Below are 24,097 nucleotides of genomic sequence, written 5' to 3'. Positions count from 1 at the left end.
TGTGGTAGCCTGTTTTAGTTAAGTTTTGACTGAGGAATTTAGTTTATGACATCTGAACTGAGTGAAAGGACAGTACAGTACGTGCTGCCATTACGGGAAGTGTTATGATGGGAAATTGTGTTTACAGTGATGTCCTGCACGATTTGCATATCAGAGAATTACTAGCTGTTTTGCTGACTGTCTGTTGTACCTGTGCTCTACCTGCACTTCTGTGTCATGGTATAGTCCAGCACTGTGTTTACAAAAGTAGGGGAGTATCGGTGGTACTGTCGTGCTGCAGTGTACGATTAGCTTATAAAACCGTTTGAGAACTGGCTTCCATGTAGAGCTGTCTAGGCTGTCTAGTTTTAGCGCCGGTATTTCCAAGCAAAGGTAGTGCATACTGTAGCATGCCGGACTGCACAAGGAGCTTGTCCACTCAATGGATGAGCACCTAATGTTGCAGAAGGTATTTCCAACACCACAACATACATTTATCGGGACATTTTTAAAAAGATATCAGCTTCAAGATAATGTCACATACTTTTTCATGCTTTTTTAAAACGTACTTGCCAGCTGTTAACAAACAGCCTCCTTCAGAGGTGCACTATGAAATGGAAAAAGTATTTCGGAAAGTTTTTTTACATCTATTTCTTTGGGCTGAACTCTTGCTCGGTACTCCACCCGGGCACATACATATATTGATGTTCTAAAAAAAAATATATCGGCTTTTAAATGTTCCATATTTGCACATTCTGCTCTGGGATGTATTTGGCTTTTGTAAACAAAGGAACTGTTACATAGGTGAACTGGGATTTTAAAAAACTACTTTGAAAACTTCTGTTTGCATGCAGCCCTATGGGCTGTGCATCCCCGAGAAGTTCCTCACTTCTGGCGAAAGCAGTTCTGCTGCACCTTGCAGATCACAGATCGGTGTATAGGTCATATTCTGCAAGCGCAGTGGTGGTATTCGCAACTTAGTGTCTTCAATTCTCTTTCCTTTAGGGCCCCATATGAGTCCTGGGGGCGAAGTGTGCCAGGCCTTGGCTCTGGATGGCAGATGGGAGCAGCGCTGGTGAGATGAGTGGGTGACCAGCTACGGCGCCTCATGGCTGAATATCAGCTGCTGGGCGGGGACGGCTATGGCCAGGGTATGGAGGACGGCTCGGGCTCCTTGGCGGGCTATGGGGCTACCTCCCAGGACCTGGTCTCTCCCCTAATGGTGGCCAACCCAATGGGCAGCAGTGTGCCGGGCACGAGCCAGATGGCACCCTACAGCCAGATGCACCCAGGCTACCCACAGCCAGCCGACCAGAAGATGCACTATGCGGCCTACGGTGCTGGCCATGTGGCACCTGAATATGGCGCACGGGTGCACCCCATGGGGGAGCAGCAGTCTGCTATGATGGGCGGCTACTCACAGCAGTCAATGGTCGGCCAGCGCATGCAAGCCTCTGACCAGTACCCCTACGGCACTATGGGAGCCCCACAGCGCTCGCAAGACATGTGGCGAGGACATTACATGAACTCTGGCGCTGGCTACCAGCAACACACAGCGGAAATGGGTGCTCAGCACACTGTGGCCACAGCCACAGGTGTTAGCAGTCAACATCACAGAGCTAGCCAGGGTCAGTATGGCTCTAGCCAGGACTATTCTTTGCACACACCACAGCAGCATGGCTCTCCACAGAGGCCCACTTACGGTCCGCAGGGCAATGGCACACATGTTACACAGCTTACAAGCAAGGCTGCAGCAGCGACGGCGACGCACATGACAGACCAGTCAATGACGCCGTATCCGCAGACAACATATCCATCAGCACAGACGAGTGCCAACCGATCGACTTACGGCTCTGCAGGTGCAATGAGTCACTCGGCAGTAGCCCAGAGCATGCCACCCGCACGGACACTTCAACGCCCTGGAGGCTATGCCACCAGCAGCAGCAGCAGCCAGGCACCGATTCCTCAGGGCAGTCCCGCTCGCATGCAACAATATCCGCAATCTGCCTACTCTCCAGGACACCCCTTTTCTGGTTCTGATGCCACCAGCCCATCGCATTTGTCACCCTACCCCACACAGGCGCCAAACAGCCCACAGTATCGGGGCTCTTACCCATCGCCACGCCGGCCCACCACAACACCACCAGCTGGTTCCCCCAGTGTTGTGACCAGCCAACAGTCGTCATCGCAGGGCAGCTACCCCAGCCCAGGGGCCACGCACCTTTCTAGTCCTGGGCAGGTGTTGTCTCCTGGCAGTGGGGCCACTGCCTCAGCCACCCCTGTCGCATCCAGCAGCCTTCAGCAGCTCGAGCAAATGGTGATGCCACACATGGCCACTGCCAAACCACCGCCTACGGCGACTAGCTCCACAGGCAGCTACTATGGCAGCTCAGTGCAACAGTCATACGGGCCGGCCCAGGCACAACAAAGCTTGGGCTATGGTGTGGTGCCATCCGCTGCCCAGCACCACTCTTATCCGAGCCCTAACCTTATGAGTCGCTCTCGGCCACTTGCGGGCACACCAGAGGCCTCCTCGTTTGGCACTAGTGAAGTTGGACCTATGGCAGCTGGGTCTGCCTTGCCTGCTCGCAGTGATTATGCTATGGGTGCCACAGGACCTGCACGAACGGCACCTGTTTCTCCTGCTTCGTATGGTGCCTACCCACAGCAGCAGCCAGTTTCCTCCCTTGGCTACGAGCAAGCACAACAGCAGCTGCAGCATTTGTACAGTGTGCCGCAGACAGCACAGACACAGAAAAGGGTAGGTAGCGGTGCTGGAATGCTGCTGATGAGGGTCAACTTAAAGTGATTTTCGCCTCTGCAGATATCGGAGCTACAAGAGCGGCTGCGCATTTTGCAGCAGCAGCAACAACCACAACAGTCTGCCCTTCTTTCATCGGTGCCGGCATCATCTGCTGTGGTACCAGGAATGGGAAGTGCTCTGGGAGGCAGCTTGGGCCCCATGGGCTCCCCAACTTCGATGGGTGCGTACCCGTCACAGTATCCCCAAGGAGCTGGCTCTGGGGTGCCTGCTGCACCATACTCTCAGCCGAGACAGCAGATGCCTTCTGCTGCTCCTGCACAGCAGCCCCAGCAGCTGCCTCCAGCACAACAGGTATGGAACACCTTTGTTTGCAGCTGCGAAAGGGGTTTCTGAAGTATGATGCATTTGAGGACGTGTGAAAACTGTGGATTGGTTATCTCGTTGTATTGGATTTCTTTGAAGCTTTTCACTAAAAATGCTGGAGAGGGATCGCATTTTACTGCTGAAGCAATTGTGAAACATGTTTCAGATTTCTAAAGTGGACACATCATAAATATGTGTGGCGTTTAAATCCACGTTAGTTTTGTCAGAGTAATTTCTTTAATGTCTCATTGCTGGCCTTTCTTCTTTCTTTTTTTTTTCTCTTGAGCTTGCGAGAAGTATAATGCTCACTGAAGCATTTTGCCATGCTGAAGAAGTTGTGCGAGATCAGGATAATCAGGATCACTTTTCTGCTGTCGTATGTTTGCTGGCAGTGCACCCATTTTTAAGTTGAGGTATTGACAGGTTTCAGTGGTTTTGTGCCTGTAAAGATGTATAGCAAATCTGAATGTCATGTAAATCTGCTGAAGCATTTTTAATTTTCTATTTCAGGTGGTATAGCTTCTTAACAGTGGTGCAGTTTAAAGGATTATTAGTCTAAGAAAGGCATTTTATTCCAACTGAGAACATGTGTCAAGAAGTGTCAGCTCCTTGAAATAAAAGCACAGAGGGCCTATTGTGTGCTGACAGCGTTGTGCCAGAAATGCTGCCACCTGCCAGGGTGGCAGGGTGGGTGGGGACTTAATGCAGATATAGACAAGTGGGAATTTCTTACCACTTATGTGGCAAAACATCCCGTTCTTCTCGCTCGTAACGGCTCCCACAGCTCTGACAACTTCGCGAAATACTTGCGCAGACCTTGTCTTTGAGACCCAGGCATTGGTGCTGCAAGTCGAGCATATATCTATCTATTTCTCCTACTACAAAGCTTCCTTCATGACAATCAAGAACTGTTAGGGGAGTGTTTCTTGAAGAAGGAATGTGTGTGAAAAATAACAAATTGTCTGTAATTGCACATACATGTCTTGCTTGAATTCTTTGCCTCAATCTATCAAAAAGCTGAAACAGCTCATGAGCTGTGCTTAAATTTCGCATTAGGAAGTAACGTAATTGTCGGCAATTTTATAGCTTCTTTTTCTCTCTTCTCGGCATTTTATTGCATGTACTGTCGTCCTCTGGTAGAGAATCTATTCAAGGTAATGAAACCATGCGCACTGTAGCATCTGATGTAATCAGCCGCCGCGGTGGCTCAGCGGTTACGGTGCTCGACTGCTGTCCCGAAAGACGCGGGTTCGATCCCGGCCGCGGCGGCTAGAATTTCTTTGGAGGAGAAATTCTAGAGGCCCGTGTACTGTGCGATGTCAGTGCACGTTAAAGAACCCCAGGTGGTCCAAATTTCCGGAGCCCTCCACTACGGCGTCTCTCATAGCCTTAGTCGCTTTGGGACGTTAAACCCCAGAAACCAACCAAGCATCTGATGTAATCCTTTAATTTTTGCCTTGCTTCGGGCTTGTTCTAGCGCCTGCACAACATCGCATAGTTAGGTGTATTATTTATCTGCAGATAGTACCCCCTATTTTGGGTTGTTCACATGGTGGTTGTCGAGCAAGTAAAAAGGACAGCAAAAAATCCTTTGAATAAAAGTTGGAAGTTCTGCACTCTGTGTGTTTGTCCTCCTTCCCCTGTCCTCGTTGTTTCGTACAGTTTAAAAATGTTAAAAAGTATTTGTACATGAACCCTTACTGTACCAGCCTGCTGTAGGAGAAAACCCCCTATTCTTATTAGTAAAATCATGCCTTTTTAGGGTTAGAACTGTTTTTTTTATTTTTGTGTTTGGCATCTTTTGTATTACAATGCATTTTTTTCTATCTCTTGCAGCAGCCGCATCCTCAGCTCCCACCATATGGCCCACAGGCGCAGCAACAGCTTTTGCAGAACTCTCAGTTGCAGCCACAGCCATTACAGGCTCAGTCTCTGCAGCCCCAGTCCCTGCAGCCGCAATCGTTGCAGCCCCAAACTCTACAGCCTCCAACTTTGCAGCCCCAGACCCTCCAGCCTCAGGGTCTGCAGCCTCAATCTGTACCTCCGCAAAGCTTGCAGCCCCAGACAGTACAATCTCAAGGCTTGCAGCCTCAGGCATTGCAACCCCAAGCTCTGCAACCACAGCCCCAGCAGCAGGGACCAGCCTCTGTTGGCATGGCAGCTGCATCCTCAGCATCGTCAGTTTCTCCGCAAAGCCCTACTGTGTCCACCTTGTTTCCTAGCATGGCAGATAGCTACCGACCTCCGAGCCAGCCACCTTCACTGCCTACACCTATGATCTCGGATCAGGTCAGTGTGTTTATTGTTAACTTTTTCAATTTGTCATGTTTGCTTGCATGTATGGAGGCACTGCTTTTACTGCTATGAATCTTGACCATGCTCATAGCAGCTGTTGTGGTCACATGTGTATATCACTTTAGCCTCTGCAGTGTGAGAAGTTAATGTGGAGCAAATGCCGGCTTGTTCTTGCCCCTGTGCGCTTTGGAAGCAAATGGTGCTGACTGTGGGCCTAATGCTGTGCAGGACTTGCAAAGTTCACTGCCTCCGTTGCCTCTGGCGGGTGTCCCAAGTGTGGTGCCAGCAGCTGTGGATGATCTGTGCCCACTGGAGGGTCCCCTGAGCAGCTCTTTGGATGTACCGTATACATGCCCACTACCTCCCGAAGATCCTTACCTGCTGCCACCTGATGATGTGCTTCCTCCCATTGAGCCCATGACCAAGCGCAAGCCCAGTCGGAGCAAGAAGAAAGCCAAGACTTCTCAGGAAATGCCCCCTCTAGGCTTGGGGCCTGGGGAGGGCCTTATGCCTCCAGAATTCATGGTGAGATACCATATTTTTTTTCATCTTGCACCATGAGTGGGTACAGTTGTATAGTCAAACCTGGATACAGTGAAAGCTTGTTAATTTGAATTTCAAGGTACCGAGAAAAGTGTTTGAATTATTGGATGACCTCCAAAAAACTGACAAGTACATTTGCATCATGGCAAATTTATTTGATGAAAAATTGGGCAACGGTTGCTTTCTTTTGAGGTGAGGACAGTGCTATGATTACTATTTTTCAATTTCCATCAATGCTTTATTGCACTCACATTGGCGGGAACGTCGAAGCAGAACTACTCAAAAATGGTGAGGGCCCCCCTGACATCTTTCAGGTGTGATGTAATGGCGCAGCCCGTGTCGCTTGTGAGGAGGCTGCACCTACAGCCACCTTAATTGGACGCGTGGCCGTGCTTCACTGTACAAACAGTGAGCGGCACGTGAAGAGTGCACAGTTTTGACAAAATGGAAGAACCACGCGGATGGAAGCAAGGGAAATACACAGCGGTGCCAATCTGCTTCCGAAACTGCACGCAGCTGGGCTCGGTTAGCTAGCTCATGCGTGATCGATAGCCGCCATTACCACAGGCTGATGAGAAGCTCAAAAAAGTGGAACCGAAACCATGGGGCTGTCCATTTTTCATTGCACCTGCAGTTATACGCACGTCAGAGGTGCGCGGTGACTTTACAGCATGCAGTTCAGGTTTGAATAGGATTTCTTTGACAACCGCATGCCGTGCCAGTCATTCTTAGGTGCAGCCTCCTTTGGGTGCCTGTTCAAAATTACCTGTGAGAGATCCGTATCGTCTGAATGAACGAGGGTCGGACGCCATAGTCTTTCTTCCCGTTGCAAAGTTGGAGCACTTCTGGATCGGTGTTTCCTGCTCATTTTGGATCACCTATATTTAAATTGCAGATCTGGACTGTGGATTACGTCTTTCAATCATAGATAGGGAGCAGTCGCCGAGTCAGGGTCGCTCTGTGGAGCAGTTTGGACTACTCCGCCGAAATCAGCAGATTCGATCGGTAGTCTGCGTAGTTTAGGCACAAACCACTATATAGTGAATCCTTTGATAGTACGAAGTTACTCAATTCCCCAATGCTGCCCCCATTGAAGCATGTCTATTTGTGAACTCTGTGTAATGAAGGTGTTGCAGTGGTTGACCTTGATATAACAAACTCACTACACTGACTATCTTTTAGCTAGAGCTTAGTTGCTTGAAATTTGGCAGAACTTGTTCAAGTTTTATGACAATAAAACATAAACTAATGAATGTCTATGATCGTAACAAGTGACCGCAGCTGGCACAATGTGCTGTGTTCCAGTGCCGTCGGCGCATTTACAGTCACATTTACCAATTTTTTGGACCCGGCGGGACTCGGAAAATGGTCCGAATAATCGAGCAGCCCCAAAAATCTGTGAACTTAAAAAATACTTTTCTGCGAAAAACCGGCTTTCAAAATCGTGAAAATCGTCGCTCCCCATGTTCCACCTACTAGCAATAATATTAGACTCTATCTGAGTCATAGCCGAGCTTTCTTCATGTCCGCACCCTATCACATCATACCAGATAGTGCGACGCGGCCGCGGTCATGCCGCGAATGAATGCATTCGTTGTACAAAGCAAGAACACTCAGTTTGCATGGGGCAATGACGTTCGCGAAGACTGAGAGGTAACCCATGGGTAACCGACGGGAAGACGTGAGCGGAAGCGAGTGCCTCTGAATGCAGTCCATCCCCCTTCCCGTCTACCGCGTTTGCTGCCCTACACCGCGCGGTGCGTCGTCCAAGCCACGGTCGACGCTGCAGCTGTCCCGCTGTACCGTTTTCAATGCGATCGCGCGCCCTTTGTAGGCCATCTCGATGGCAATGGAGAGCATCTCATTATCTCGGATGACAACGATGGAGAACTAATAGCCAAACCTATCTAAGCCAGTCCGATTGCGCCCGCCGAGCCAATTCTGTTTAAATCCAAGATGGCGCCTTTCACGATGGTGGCAAATGGTGGCACGGTGGCGGCAAGATGACGTAGTAGCTAAGCTTGCGAAAAGCAGTCAAGTATGAATGATGTCGCTGTGCAGTATTCTGATGTACAATGTGATGTGTTGACACGTGGTACGCTTGGCTGTCAAGTCATGTGGCTTTCTCATGGTCAGTCTGTCCTTGTTTACGCATAGCATGTGCTTTTCAAGGAGTTGACACGCTCACCCCTTGACGTCACAGTTTGTGTACCTTCATCACAAAGTCACTGGTGTGTCTGCCTGCTTGTGGCATCATGTAAAAGCCTGGCGACCACAAATCAAAACCGAAATGGCTCGGTATAGTTAATATGATAGTGTTCCATGCTTAGGGCATCACTACGCACCATTTAGGGTAAAAAAGTACAGTCCAAAAATTTGGTGTCTCTACCTCTTTAGGAGGCAGGGGGTCTTGGAACTTTTTTCTTTATTTTTGACTAAATGCAATGAAAATGCAGTCTTACCGCTGTGACCACTTTTCCGATATGTCAATTAGTTTTCAAGATATGAGACATTTTCACTTCTTTGTTTGCACAAAAAAAAAAAACACTGCTCAGAAAACTGTTATGAACACGATACTATACAGTACAAGGAATACAGTCTAGAAAGTGCTTTTTTGAATAAGCCAATATTAGTTTTTTTACGGCTTGTTAATGTAGGGAGAACCAGTTGATGAATAGCTTAAAAAGAGTGCAGAAAAAGATTAGCAAGCACAAATCGAAAAATCTGTTCCCAACTTTGTATACTTGAATCATTTAGCAGCATGCTGCAATAAAAATTTTTCTTTTATCTGCTCTAGATGCAAAGATATCCTCCTTGTAAACTAACGAACAGTAAAAAATTTGTGCTTTGAGAAAACAAGGAAAAACAGAGATGAGCTCGTTTGCGCTTTATAAAGTGGAATTACAGAGAAAATGCTGACCGAGCAAATGAATAAATTCGTAGATATGTAGAATATGGGCTGTAGATTTCGAAAATGTCATTTTCAAAAAATATTTATTGTTTTCGTGATTTTTGGGTCCTCAAGACCCTGTCACCCCTTAAAGATCAGCTTACGGAAGTGGCTTGGGGCTTGAATGCAGTGTTGCCAGAGCAAAAAGCATTTGCCAAAATGGTCTATAGAAATAATGCATTAAAGCCTGGATGACACGACAACCGGTGGGAACCGCCTGCAATAAAACAGCTCTCCAGGGCACCATATTGGTGGGCGTCATGTCACCCCAAGTTATTCCTAATTAGGATTAAAGGTGCAGTGAAGAGGAATCCGAACTCTTCTTTTTGCCACGGCAACTCAATCTACACGTTCTGAGCATTCTTAGAAACTTCGATTTATTGCCCTGTGTGGCCGATTTCCCTAATTAAATCGAATTAACGACCGGCTCCCGCCTTTCTTTTTTTTTAAAATCTCCGCGTACGGTGGGTGGAGTCTACCAACGCGTGGAGTGCCTTTCAGCCAGCTCAGTGGAGGCTTGCTGCTCTGCCATCGGCGGAGTAATACGTAGTAATCCGTAGTAGCAAATAGTTCGCGCATATTTTTATTTCTGCAGGCTTATTTTGCGGCTATATTATCTGCGAATGAAACTACTTATTCGCGGAAACCTAAAAAAACAAAGCGAAAGCAAAGCCTCCACGGAGCTGGCTGAACGGCACTCCACGCGTTGGTCGACTCCGCCCACCGTACGCGGTGAATTGAAAAAAAAGAAAGGCGGGAGCCGGACGTTAATTCGATTTAATTCGGGAAATCGGCCACACAGGGCAATGCATCGAAGCTTCTAAGAATGCTCGGAACGTGTAGATCGAGTTCCCGCGGCAAAAAGACGAGTTCAGATTCCTCTTCACTGCACCTTTAAGCAATGTAGACTGCAGAAAGGTGCTCTGAAAGCTGAACAGTGGGAGCTGTGGTCTGTGGGCAACTCAGCTGTTCATTTTGCCTTTCTGGAGAAAGTTCATTGCTTCGTTCCTTCATAGCGGGGAAAATAGATTCGCAACATTTGCCTCTGGTAAAAATCAGTTTTCTTTTTGAGGATTGTTTGTTCTGGATTAGTTAGCTTGTTTCTTACTGAGGGTGAGCATGTGGGCTGTTTCACCAGGTGCCTGATGCACAAAGTGTGTTTACATTTCAGATGCCTCCAGAGAGTCCCGGTAGCATGCCTTTGTTGCTTCCCCAGCCACCGTGCATGGAGGTGCCAACTGCTGCTGCAGCAGCAAAGAAGAGCAAAAAACGCAAACCCAAGGAGCCCAAAGAAGGGGAGCCCCCCAAAGAGCCCAAGCCTAAGAAGCCCAAGAAGCCCAAGGCTCCCAAGCCTCCGAAGGAACCAAAGGAAGGAGGTGCACCTCGGCGCAAAAGTAAGTCAAAGAAGAAAAACAGCACTGAGCAGGCACCAGCGCCGCAAGTGCCCTCAACAGAGGTACAGGATCCCGGAGCATCTCTGCCAGAAATGACTGCTGAACTGCCTGAAGGTGGCACCATAACTGAAGCTGCTGCGCAAGCTGCTGATGCAGCAGCACCAACTGATGAGGCTAAAACAGATGCAGCAGCTGCTCAACCTGTGGAAGAAGGCAAGACACCCAAAAAGAAGTCTAAAGAGAAGAAGGAGAAGAAAGAACCAAAAACACCCAAGGAAGGCACACCTAAAACACCAAAGGCACCCAAGAAAAAGCTTCCCAGGTGGGTTATTAGTTTCAGAATTTTCATCCGGTTTCCATAGATGCATTGTGTTCTAAAAGAGAGGTTGTCATGGATTGTCCATCATGTGTGAAAGCATTCCGCTGCATTAAATGGCCAAATGGTTCTGTGTTGAGTGCAAGGAAGTTAAATGCAGCAAAGATAGCAACAGCATAAAGATTGATTGAGAGTATAAATCAACAGGTTTATGAGAATTAGAGTTGTAGTCAAGTACAGAACTAAATTGAATAGTATTTGCTATATCAAAAGTCCGTGGTGTTGTTTGATGGCTTTTGCAGGGCATTACTTATGTTATGCACATTTCAGATTGTCCCTCAAGTTCAGCAAAAAGAAGAAACGTAAGCGATTAGGCTCCTCTGACAAATCAGACTTGGAAGGCACTCCACCTCCCTCTCCTGAAGAATGTGATGGGGTTCAGAAACGGCGTTCATCGCGGAACACCCACAGGAAGAAGTACACAGATGACATTGAACTTCAGTTGAGTGGTGATGAAGCTGCTCTTGATGGTCTTCATATTCCTCACACTGCTAGAGGCCAGGGTGCTGAAACGAAGAATGTTCAAGTTCTTGTCAATGTTGTCACTGAAGACACCATGGTTGTTGAAAAAATCCTGGCTTCCCGAATGGCCACAAGAAAATCTGAAGATGAGGACAAAGATTCTGTGGAGGTGGAGGAGTTTTTTGTGAAATACAAGAACCTTTCATATATTCACTGTGACTGGAAGACTCTGGAAGAGTTGGAGATGACTGATAAACGTGTACTGCAGAAGGTGAAGCGCTTCCGTCAGAAGAAGGACAACATCAATTCAATCTTCGACTTTCTTGAGGATGAACCTTTTAACCCTGACTATGTGGAAGTGGACCGGATTTTGGACATGACTGAGACTGTGGACCCTATCGAAAGTGAGGATGCAAATCCATCTGATGTCAAAGATGAAAAGCCAGATCAGATTGAAGAAAATGCTGCAGAAGGCAAGGAAAAAGCAGAACCAATGGAAACTGAGCCTGAAGAGCAAAACGGGAATGGAGAGAATGAGTGCCGGTCACAAGAACAAACTGGGGAAAATCGGGACAGAGAACCCTTAACTGACAGTTGTCAGCCAACAGAGGAATCCAAAAAAGAACCGAGTGGTGGTTCTCCCGAAACACCAAGCGCACCTGTAGCTGTTACTGAAGGGCCTGATAGCGGCGCATGTGGTGATGTGGGAGGCTCACCTCTGGAGCAGTCGATCAAAAAGGAACTTCCTGATGAAGACACACCTGGCAGGTAAGGGCATCAAACTTATGCATGGCAGTAATTGGGAAAGTAAAATAAGTGGGGAGTTGCTTCCTTTTGTTCTGAGGTTTTTTCAAATGAACGCAGATCCCATACCCATTGATTGATGTGCCCATACTGTGTTGGTTTTCCTTCATTTTTAAATTGTGTGAGTGGTATGCAGAAAGTGAGGCTAGTTGTATTCGTGAAGTGAGGGTAATATGGGGAAATGATAATGCAGGCTGTGGCAACCTACCCACAGAAAAATTCATGAGGGGTCCTATTTCTAGAGTAGTTGTTGTAATGGCAAGTTTTGGTTTATGTATAGTAAAACCTGGTTGATATGTTCCTGGTTCATACAATTTCCTGGTTCATGTGCTCAAAATTGGTGGTATTAAAAATGTCCCATGTAGTTACACTATTTTTCTCTCGGTTAATATTCCTGGATATAATTTCCCGGCTATTGCATTAAAAATTTCCACTAATTTTAGTCTTGTAATATGTTTTCTACATAGGCACGCGATAAGCTGGAATGCAGTGGCAGCTAATTGCAATAATGGCTTCTCTGCAGTTCTTTGGCGCAAGGGGGGAAGCACAGAAAAAAGAAAAATAATGCAACTCAAGAACGAAACTGCAAATTCCCCTCAGCGGAGGCCCTCCATCCAGTGGCATTTATCAATTCTTGCGATGTTGACACCTTTAGCTAAAGGGCCTCCTTTGAGAGACATCTGCTGCTTCGTTCCGAGTTGTATTTGACTACAGTGTGCTGACCTACATGCAGGCCATTCCTACGGGACGCAGCACTAAGAGGAGAAATGCAACAGCTCCTTTGCAGAGCCTGAGCTCTAGTAGGTAAAGCATCTGAGAACCACCAATGACATTTTACATATGAGCTGGTCAGGACTGAGGAACGCAGCATGAAAGCAAAAACGCTGCAATAGTCAGCTGCTGCAGTGGTTTCCCTGCATAGCTGAGGTGCAAGAGGGCAAAGCATCCGAAAATTGACGATTTCGGTTTCTTTCGCCATTGCCATCGAGACACTGGGTGTGTTGTGAAGTTTATTCTGCGCTTAAGACAATACAAATGCGGACCAGATTCTGCAAGCACTAGATAAGGAGCTGTTCAGACCTTGTGTTCAGATCATTTCAGGCAGCCGTGTTGTGGCACTGTTTCGGGCTGTGTGTAGTATAGCAGCTCATGCCTTTGTATTGTGTGTTTTCTGGGCTGATTGTATACTGACAGCACTTCATGCGTAACAGTTGCATAGTGTAACGGAGAAGTGCATTCTGAACATCTTTGTATATAATTTTTTCTTTCAGAAGATGTTCTCTTTAAGATGTAGATATGCTGAAAAGTTTGGGAGTGGTGTGGCACAGCTAGGTTCTCTATATTAAGTGGAGATGCGCCTTAGAAGTATTACGCTACACATCTGAATGAAATTTGCACTGCTTGTTGAGTGTGGTTCCCTCATCTCCAAACTGGGTTTTTGTCCTGAGATGGTACTTGGGTTAAGGGCTGAGAACTTAACAAAACGTGTTATGGGGTTATGGTTGAGATGGGGAGAGCACCATGTATTCTTGTTAAGAAATTTGCTGTTGCTTGAGCTGCTAGGGTGTGTATTGGAAAATTTTGGGTCATCGCAGCTATCACGGTGGCACCACCTTAGACATGGCCATGCATGACTGCGCATCCAAATAATCTCAGCACACGACGTAGTGCTCAAGCAGCTGTCTATGTTTGCAGGGTTTGATGTTATGATCTCCCGCCTGTCTAATTTAATTTTTTTTCTGCAATCGTCAAAATTTAAATTTCCTTTTGCTTCAGGACAAAAACTTATGCTACTTAAATCTGTCTGAGGCATTTTGGAGCATTTATTATTTATTAGGTTAACCCCAGTGTACACAACCTGAAAAATTGTCTGCCTGCTGTACTGGCTGTGTTTTTATAAATCACCACCAATCATCACTAGCAGGCTCTCCTTGCACCTCTATTGCTGAAACCAGTATGGCTGACCTTGCGCTTTGGGTATAAGATGAAAGTACACAGCATTGAGCGGCACTTCCCTTCTTGCGCTCCTGATGTTTTGCCTCTGGTATCAGCAGTGCTTTGAATGCAAGCTTGGTCGTGCAATTTCGTATAAAGTCCATTGATGCATTTATGCTATCGTCTGGTCTGAATTTCTTTATTTATTTATTTTTGTTTGCATTTAAAATTGGGATGTCAAAACCCATTTTTGCATTCAAAAGCCTGGAAGTAGTTTTATTTGAAAATGTGATGTGGCTTTCTTTGATTGCGTCTCCCCTGAGGCCAATATAATATGATATGGAAAAACCCAGAAACTTCTCATAACATTTCCGCTTATAAAAGAGAAGAGTGCTTGCAGTGTGTTGAGCTACATGCTCATTTTGCTGTCTCTGTTTGGGTCTTGCTAGCAGTAAACTGAAGGTAGTTGACAAGGCAAGATTGGTTTCATTGAAACAAGTGTATCTTAAGTGCCAGGATTGTATTACCAGGGCTGGGAACTCTTGTGTTGAATTGTATAGGTGGTGCATTCAGATGATGATGTTTTCATCTTTGCAGTGTGAAGCCAGAAGATGAAGATGTGTTTGAGGATAATGCTGCAGTACCTGTAAAGACTGATCCCCTTTTGGCTCCAAAGGTGGAAAATACTGAACAGGTCAAAGCTGACAGCAGTGATGAACCTGATAGTAGTAAAGGGAAAGCGGCACGCACCACACATAAGCACTACTTGGTCAAATGGAGAGGTCTATCATATGAAGAGAGTACATGGGAGTTGGAAGAAGATGTGGATCCACTCAAAGTCGAACATTTTCTGAGATTTAAAGACCCTCCACCCAAGGAGAAGTGGAAAGTAAGCACTTTATCCATTCACTGTTTCTATTTTTTTTTTCATTATTTGTTTGTTTTATTCTGAGTATGTTTATTGTTAGGGTGGCAGGAATATATGCCACACGTGCAACAAGTTGGTGCTGAATTTTGTTTTCTAAGCTGGTGAGATGTATTCAGTGTGATGATATAATATGGTTGCAAAGGTGCTTTAGGAGACAGTTAGGAGACAGTTAGGAGACAGTGTGGTCAGTGCACAGACTCATGCTTGCTCCACTTTCTCGGTAACTGTATGGCTCTCTTCTGACTCAGCGAGGATTTCTCTCCTTCTGTTTCCCTTGTCTGGGGTGCACCCCTGGGGCTCATTCTTTTCCGAACTGACTCTGTCTGGACATGGACCTCTTGCTCGCCAGCTCCAGGCTGTACACCATTTCTTTAATGCCTTCTATGCTGATGACATTACGGTGTGGTGCACATGCGGCTCACCAGGCGAGATGGTATCTACTCTTCAGACAGGCTTCGATGTCATTGCCTCCTGTCTCTCTTGATCCAAGAATTTTGAGCTCCTCCTACTCTTCGCACCCTTTACCTACATACTGCCAACCACCTCACTTTCTCTTCACCTCAACCACACCTGTCCCCCTAGTCTCTTCCTTCCGTGTCCTTGGTATCAGCCTGCAGGAGCACTCCCACCAATGTGCGGCGAATGCCAGTGTCTGTACATGCCATTTGGTCATCGAGTGTGTCCAAGATGGCTGGCTTTTGCAAATGGCAGGCGAATCAACTGTACCCCATTTCACTCACCATGTCTCTTCAGTCCTTAACACCTTACACAAAGCCTTCCTCCAGCTTCCTGTACACACCTCCAGTAACCATCTGTACTCAGCGGGCCTTGTTCTACTCTTGTCTGCCCTTATTCGTATGCATAGGGAGAGGCAGCTGGCTGGCCTCTCTGGCTCTCAGCAGGGTTGGTCACTATGACAGCACAGCACTTTCTTGCATTGTTCAGCATCAGCAACCTGTGACTTTTTATTTTCCATTTAATATAATAGCTGCTATACTGGCATGTTGTACATATTGGATTGTTGTTGTGTAGTTTTTGTCTCAATTCTTGGATGACTTTCTCAGTAAATTTCTGTAGTGTTGTTGTAAACCTTTATTGTGAATTTTGAATTGTGTTTTGGAGTGTGTGTTTACAGGCTAACTTTTGATTGTTAGTTTGGCTATGCTTTTATTCAGGGGCCCTGATCCTTCATATGCTGCTTTCATTTGCAAACAGTATCAGTTTTTGTGGTGTAATGGTGACACAAGCAAACTGGCATTAACTTCGAAAGATGTCATTAATGCAAAATGACATTGCATTGAAGGCGTTGCTAATGTGTTCATTGCCTATATGCCGTTTCGTGCACAGCAGGCAACGTTGACAAAGCTAGTGCACCTTTTTGTGCAGGCTAAGTATGCGCCTAAAAAGTAGTTTGCCATACAACCAAAGCGAAGACAGGCATATTTCGTTAGCAGCAAATCTCAAGTACAGTTACCGACCGATATTTCAGTCCTGGTGGGACCAGGTAAATGGTCCGAATGATCAAACAGTCTGAAAAATATCTGAGCTTTAAAAAAAATCTTTTCTGCGAAAAACCGGCTTTAAAAATAGTGAAGTTCATCGCTTCGGATGTTCCACTTTCAAACTAATAATTCTTCATGTCCACACCACTTCGCATCTCAATACCAGACAGCGTGACGCTGCGGCAGAAGCTGTAGCTGTCCCATTGTCGCGTTTCCAACGCGATCACATGCTCTTTCTAAGCCATCTTGATGGCAGTAGAGAGCATAACGTGCCATTCTAGAGAATGGTAACGATGGAGGACAAATAGCCAAGCCTATTCAAGCCAGTCCGTCCGATTTACTGTCAGCGCCCGCTGACTCTGTTTATATCCATGATGGCGCCTTTCACGGCTGCAGAGAACAGGTTAGTCGTAACAATGATGCCGGCTCGCATCTATGTTAGGCTGAAAAATGAACTTTGGTTGCAAAACGATCTCCACAGTATTGTCGGCATCTATCTTAGTCCGAAAAATCAAACTTTTCGACTCAGCGGAGTCTGAAATATCGGTCACATTTATATGAGGCGTGTGACGGTTCCTCAGTGAAGTCATAAATATTAGAAATAGAATTACTGGGGTCTGAAAAATTGGTCGGGTTATGGTATTTCTGTACTTTGCACTGAAATATTGCAATGCTGCTCTTGCAATATGTGTGGTTTTTCAACATGTGTGGGATATTGTGGCTTTCGGCTTTGTTAGAAAACTGTGCCAGAGATATGAAGACATGAGATATGGAGCATGCCTTTGCGCATCTCTATCATTTGTCTGGCTGAAGACTTCTAAATGTGCCGTATTTTGACAATAACAGGTAAAGAAACGACCCAAGCCATCTGAATGGAAGCAAATAGATGAGTCACCAGTTTACAAAGGGGGCAACACATTGCGAGAGTATCAGCTTGAAGGCCTCAGTTGGCTAACCTTCTGCTGGTACAATGGGTAAATATTGTTTGTCTGAGTTGCACCTATCTACATTTTTCTTTCTTGGTATTGCTCATTGACATAGAGGTTGGGGAGGTTTGCTCACTGTTTATTTTTACGGCTGTTCCTAGTGCTTTAATGTTAGCAGTGGCTTTCCGCTTGACAAAGTGCAATTTGTAGTGCAGAGGAGAAAACGTTGAACTTTGATGCTGTACCCTAGAGGTAGGTAGTGTATCTTCAGGTCACTAAGCCAGGCTTGCTGACTGGCTACAAGCTTGGGTGTACTACAGTTCTTCTGAACTTTACCAAGAACTGCCACCATGTTTTAAACAGCCCAGGAAGCCTGGTGCTGCTCAGAGCTGAAGTGAGTACACACAGTCCACACCACATATACGTCACCTGCCTCGGTAGCTTAGCGCCTCGGAGGTAAAGTGAATGCCGTGAATCACCACCACCACTCACTGTGCCAGGGATGCCGGAGTCTGGTTAGCTGGTGACAAGTGCACAGCTGCTGTCAGTTCTTTGACATCAGCACACTCTGCTATTTGGTTTTTGCTTGCTTAACATCATCATAAACATCAGGCAAAGTCTCTCTATTGCTGTAAAACAAGACTTAATTGAAAGAGTATGCTTTGGTTTTCTCAAGGCACTTGATAACCAAAGGAATGAGTTGAGTAGGTTTATAAAAGATACCTAGCATTAACTGCTTGGTAACTTTTCATCATTGAGGAAAGGATAGCATGCTGCAGGTTGATGCTAGCCTCATTGCTTTCAATTGTCTGACCCTTGCACTACTGCAGCTGCTATTATTTCCAAGGCACTTAAAAATGTGTGCATGAATGCGAATATGCATGTGTAAACTACTCCTTTGCTATGCACTACATGTGTACTATACATATGCACATACTATATAGTATATGTATGGGTGTGTCCATAAATGGACGGTAAGTGAGGTCCCATGACCATTTTTTTTTTCCAATTAAATTTTTATATGTGATGGGCAGATGTGTCGACAGAAGGAGTAGACCTTGGTTGAAATGCTGTAGTTTTCTTGGGAAAAAATCGTATATCACAAGAGGTGGAAACATCACTTTGTGAAATTAGCAAGTTTGGGTCTCGCAGAACTAAAATTTCAAATTTTGTCGAGCCACTATATTTTTGTAGTAAATATATGCAAACCCTTCTGTTGGCAACAATGATAACATATTTTTGGCTGTTCAAATTTGGCAGACAAAAATCGCAAACATCATTCAAAAAGTTACACGAGCCGAGAAGGGCACTTCTTCAGACGATAATGGGGCAGGGAGTGAGAAATTGAGGCTGAATTTTTTTGTCAGTATTTATCGGTCCTTCCTACTACCGCCAGAGAAGATTTGTACTTCTAGACTAGTAACTTTATTTTTGGTTAGATGTTGAAATCATCTGAAATTTAAAAAAGTTTGATGAATGGCCAAATTTTCTTTATTTATTTATGCAAGTACCTGCAGCACCCCAAGGGCATTATTGCGGGAGGGGACAATTGGAGGAAAATGAACATGTGACAAAACATTTGACTTGGATTTAAAGAAAAATGATCATTGCCGATGTTATTTACATTTTCTCTGAAAGATTTTTATGACTTGGTAATTCTAGGCCAGCATAAAGTTTTGCATTGTATTGTTTTAAATTGTAAAACTATCTAATACAGGCCATATTTCGTTCAGTAACCAAAACTGGATATTTTCCATTAATAAAAGTAACGGTTAAGACTGAGACTTTTTCGAATGTGATCAAAAATGCCTGGATGTGAAAATGCATATTTAACTGGTCAGTTAATTGGGTTTGAGGTGCAAGCTGGAGTGGGCTCTGGTAGTGATAGGTAGTATTACTTGCTGGAGTTCCTTTACAGAGGACATTGGCAGTACACATTAGCCCACTAATGCTCTCGTCTCTGTTTTAGAGTTATGGTGATCCTACATGGCAAAGTCTGTCGACGAAATTTATTCTGCACAGAAGTAATCATATCAATTTCAATGTCTTGGACAAAGATACTTTAGAGAAAACGGGGACATCTCTGAATAAAAGACATGTGACCCAGTTTCTATTAACTGTATTACCAAACAAAGGGGTACCGCTTATGTTGCTATTCCCACAGTGAGCTTCCCTTTGAGTACGCCTCAAATTATATCGTACCAGCAACCCTTGCACTTCCCGAGGACACAGGTGCCCCTAGCTTGCCAACGTATACAGAGAATCTTCATACTTTCGGGATTACGAGGCTTTCTTGGCACATTTTGGAGTACCAGAAGCACAAAGCACAGCTATGTCAGTTATGCATCTTTGGTCTAAGTTTTAATAAAGGGGCTATAGTTGATCAAAAGGCTCCCAAACTTACTTTGAGCTAAATGCTTTATAAACCTGATCCTGAGCCAAAGTATCTGGAAACATCTTTGAAGTGGTGCAAAATTCTGACGCATATTAGTCAGGCCTCTAGAAGCCACGTGAAGAATGAAACTTATTCATGTTTTGAGTTATTAACAAAGTTTACTAGCAAAAATTGGAGGGGTACTGAAGGGTATGACGTGATAGCCTGAACTGGTTAATGCCCATGTGTGCAGAATTGGTACTTTTCTATTTAACATTCATAGATCCCTGGAAGTTCTCGTACTACTCCTAGAACTGTGGTGCAGCAGTGAAGTGATGTGCCACTGCCCTGCGATGGCAGGTGCTGCCACCGGTGGGGTTTAGCGACCCAGGTTGCTCTTCCGGAGCAACCTCACGTAACCAATCAATAATTTAACCGTTACATGCCACGGTTGTCAGTTTGCTTACAATTTGGTGGGCAGGTTGTGGTTATGCTACAAGGTCACATGACCTAGGTGGCCCACTTAAGTTGCTTCCCCAAGGATTTTTCACTCGCAACGCCGAAGCAGACGATGCCGGATTTTGTGCAGAATGGGAGGCTTAACACTGCCACGTTAAAAACATGATTCCAAAGTATTTTCTGAGATTGTGCCATTGTGCTAACTGAAATGCAACCACGTGCGCTCAGAGGTCCATCGCTTGACCGTTACTTTTTTTAATGGACAATATCCAGTAATGGTAACTGACCAAAATGTTGTCTGCAAGGCGTGTAATTCATAATTTAAAACAATATAAAGCAACTTTAGCGCTGCCATATAATTAACAGGTACTAAAGGTTTTTCAGAGGAATTTTATGAAAATTTGTGGTGATTTAAAAAAAATCTGAGTCAAGTTGGCCATTTTTCGAAATTTTGAAATTTTTGGAATTCCAGATAATTCTACACCTAACGTAAATAAGTTGCCAGTCTAGAAGTCCGAATTTCCTCTGGAAGCAGTAGGAGGGATTGATATTCACTGACAAAAAAAAATTTCAGCCTCAAGTTCTCACTCCTCCTCTCATTATTGTTCTGATAAGTGCCCTTCTTGACACATATAACTTTTTAGGGATGTTTGCAGTTTTTATTCTGCGAAATTATAAGCCAAAGAAAATTTTAATGTTACTACCAAGAAAAGAGTTCATGTATGTAAAAATATTCAGATTCCACAAAATTTTAATTTTTGTTCTGCAGACATCCAAACTTGCGATTCTGCAAAATCACAAAAGTGATGTTTTACACCTCTTGAGATATATTATTTTTTCCCAAAACTACGTTTCATGCAAAACTAAGGTCCATACCGTTGTGTCAACACATATGCCCATCACATACAAAAGCTTTATTGAAAACAAAAAATAGTCATGTACCTCGATTACCGTTACTATCTGAACACACTCATATAAAAATGTATGTGTATATCTATGTATGTATACATTTATATATACATCTATATAAGATATATGTAGACACATGGGAATAAAGAGTCGTCACAACTTTCGGCACTTTTGTTCAAACAGTTTCAGTTGTACCACCGACCGAAGTTGTTGGCAGTTAAAGATATCTGCAAAGTTGTGACCTCTCTATTCCCTTGGTTCTCCCAGGCCCATCAGTCAATGCAAGCTACTTACATATGTGTGTGTGTGTGTGCGCATGCACTGTGCGTGTGTGTGTGTGTACGTGGGGAAAATGTGTACATGGGCAGGTGCACCTGGGTGACTGTGGGGTCTTGCATCTGATGTTTTTTATTCTTGATTGCAGGCAAAACTGCATTCTGGCTGATGAAATGGGCTTGGGGAAGACCATTCAGTCATTGACTTTCATCAATGAGATAGTGAGATATGGTATCAATGGACCATTTCTGGTAATTGCTCCGCTTTCAACCATTGGAAACTGGCAGCGAGAGTTTGAAACCTGGACTGAGCTAAATGTTATCACCTACCATGGGTCGTAAGTGTTCATTCTTGCTTATGAATTTGAAAATGGTGTTTAATGGTGCATAATTGTGCAGTATCTGTTATTCTACATTAAGTTGATTGGCTGCTCATTTGTCTTATAATGAACATCAGTGTGCACTGGCAGTGCACTTAGATCCATGATTGATGAATGAATTATTTGCATCAGGTTTGTGTGTTTAATGTGTTACTATTGATACCTCCCATTTTTTGTGCGAATGCACTTCTAGCCGCACACCCGAGTTTCAGCAGTGTGTGTGTGTCCGAGCATGTGAAGCCTCCGAATAGCAAGTGTAACTGGCTCACTAGGTCAGTGGACACCTCAGTCGCGCTGTGAGTAGGCGGCGGAGGACACCTACAAACTCTGTCAGTTATGCGCCTTTCCTTTTCTCAAAACCAGTGGAAAGTTTAGACGTGGTTGATTGTGAGGAAAGGAAAGATGCATAACTGGCTCCCTGGGTCCGTGGACATGTCAGTTGTGCTTTGAGGTACATGGTGGTGGTGTCCACCTGCAAAAAAACCGTGCTTTCACACAATATTTTGTGCTTAGCAATGCTAAACTGCCAGCCATTTTTTCTGCACCTGTCTTCCCTTACTGGGCATTGTATGTATTGAATGAATCGATAAGTAATAGGGGTTTGTGAATATCAAATTTTTGATCGCACAGTGAATGAGTTTAATAACAAAATATGCCTTCAAACAAAATAATAAATGCTTTTTATAAAACAGCTATGAAAAGAAGCAGATGTATTATATGCAGAAACATAGTTTTTATTATCAGTAGTATAATTTTTATACCTGTAAGGCTCGCCAGGCGCTAAATACCGTATTTACTCGCATAATGGGCGCACTTTTTTTCCAGAAAATCCGGCTCAAAGTTCGGAGTGCGCCTATTACGCGGGGTAAAATTTCCGGAAATTTTTCGACTCGCAAAATTGAACACACCGCGTACACGCACTCGTGTACGGGCCGCACCCCGTTTTCGCGAAGAAAATGTTAAAAAAAAACAAAAGATCCGTGTAAGGGCCGCACCGAAACTTTCCACGACACACGCGGGAATAGCCTTCGGAATGCACGCGCCGAGGCCTCCGCGATCGGCTCCGGCTGCGCGCAATGGGCGCTTGGTCGCGGAGGCCACACACGCGCGCAGGGGCTTCCAGACGCCGCTCACGGAGGGCGCCCAAGGCCAAGCTCATCATCATCATCGTTTTCCTCCGCCGCGAGCTTTCGCTATCTATATCGCCATCAGCATCTCCAGCTCGTTTTTTTTGTTTTGTTGTTGCTTTCAAGTGCCGGGATTTGCGGTAGCGCGATAGTTATCGTGGTTTATGGCTTTGCCGCGGAGCGTTGATGTTTTAGCTCGACGGCCAAGCACCTTAACAGCTAGACGGCTGGGAGTTAGCTCTCGAACGCGGCAAGCGTGCGGCAGGTCGGAAAATACGACGTGGCCGAGAAGTGCGGCAGTTGCGACTGCGGCGTCTCTAAATTTTCGTACGCGACTCCAAGCGCCGAGGTTTTCGTGGGCCTAAGTCGGGAACGTTTCCGGCTGGAGATGAAGGTTTCCAAACAGACGTTTAAAGTGAGCATCCCTGAAAACTGTGTGCGGCTGTTCTACGCGATGTCGTTGTACGTGCTGTGGGTCCGCAGCAGCTGCGACGGCAGCAGCACTAGTAGGGACTTGTAGTCAGTTCAGCAAAAACTTTGTTAAAATAAAGATTGGGAAGCGGGGGGTGGCGAGACGTCAGCTTGCAATCGTGTAAATACAGTATTGATCACAGTGCCAAGTTCGGGGTGCGCCTATTATGCGCAGAAATAAAAAAATCTGATTTTTCGCGCCCTAACTAGGGGTGCGCCTATTATGCGAGTGCGCCTATTACGCGAGTAAATACGGTAACAGACGGGGAAATTTTGCACTGGTAACTGCAATGAACCTGATTTTGCAAACTAATAACTTTGGTTCGATTATATGGTGACGAATAACCTAATTTTGAGAAAAATGTCTGATCTGACAATTTGACTTAATGTTTACACGGCAGAGTAGCTTCCCGAGTGTTCTTGTGACAAAGAGGAGCCTTGAATGCTCCTGTTTTTCATTTGCTTTATGTAATTGTCAAACATTATAAGGTGGCCAGATATCTCTTTACTGGGAAAGTGGCCTGAACAATGCCACAGCAGACAAAAGCCTTTCCGATGAGACATGGCCTGTTTCGTGAATACACCCTAAAAAATTACAGAGGTCATAACACACAGTATATACCAGATATTGCTGCCTATACGTGCAACCTTCAACTCGCACTCCTTGCTGTCCAAAACCAAGTTTACTGCAAATATGCCCATCCCATATGTAGTTTCCCCGTGGGATGGTATGACGACACATGCCTAGCTCAAAGTTCTTGCAGCTGGTACATCTCCCCTTGCAGTGCTGGATGATTGTTTCTTCTAATTGAATTTTCTTCAGTAATTTTTTCTTCATCAATATATTTATTAATTGGCCGAGGCGTATGGCCGATTATTAG

The 24,097-nt window shown here is 45.1% G+C and overlaps 1 protein-coding gene across 4 annotated transcripts in view; it reads left to right on the top strand.

The window, feature by feature from the left end:
• Positions 1 to 24,097, top strand: part of kis (chromodomain helicase DNA binding protein kismet) — a 128,306-nt gene that overhangs the window by 13,446 nt on the left and 90,763 nt on the right. For all 4 annotated transcript variants that reach the window (XM_089579789.1, XM_089579787.1, XM_089579788.1 and 1 more), the window contains exons 2-10: positions 985 to 2,740; positions 2,804 to 3,094; positions 4,943 to 5,395; positions 5,630 to 5,926; positions 10,066 to 10,610; positions 10,935 to 11,894; positions 14,463 to 14,754; positions 17,142 to 17,269; positions 21,388 to 21,576. In XM_089579789.1, the coding sequence (XP_089435915.1) occupies positions 1,088 to 2,740; positions 2,804 to 3,094; positions 4,943 to 5,395; positions 5,630 to 5,926; positions 10,066 to 10,610; positions 10,935 to 11,894; positions 14,463 to 14,754; positions 17,142 to 17,269; positions 21,388 to 21,576 (4,808 nt within the window). In that variant the 5' untranslated portion in view covers positions 985 to 1,087. The remainder of the gene's footprint in view (positions 1 to 984; positions 2,741 to 2,803; positions 3,095 to 4,942; positions 5,396 to 5,629; positions 5,927 to 10,065; positions 10,611 to 10,934; positions 11,895 to 14,462; positions 14,755 to 17,141; positions 17,270 to 21,387; positions 21,577 to 24,097) is intronic.

The sequence above is a fragment of the Amblyomma mixtum genome, chromosome 3 (genome assembly GCF_055824585.1).
Source record: "Amblyomma mixtum isolate Tamu chromosome 3, ASM5582458v1, whole genome shotgun sequence".
NCBI lineage: Eukaryota > Metazoa > Arthropoda > Arachnida > Ixodida > Ixodidae > Amblyomma > Amblyomma mixtum.
The sequence above is the reverse complement of the archived record's forward strand: the minus strand, read 5'-3'. Positions and strand labels throughout refer to the sequence as shown.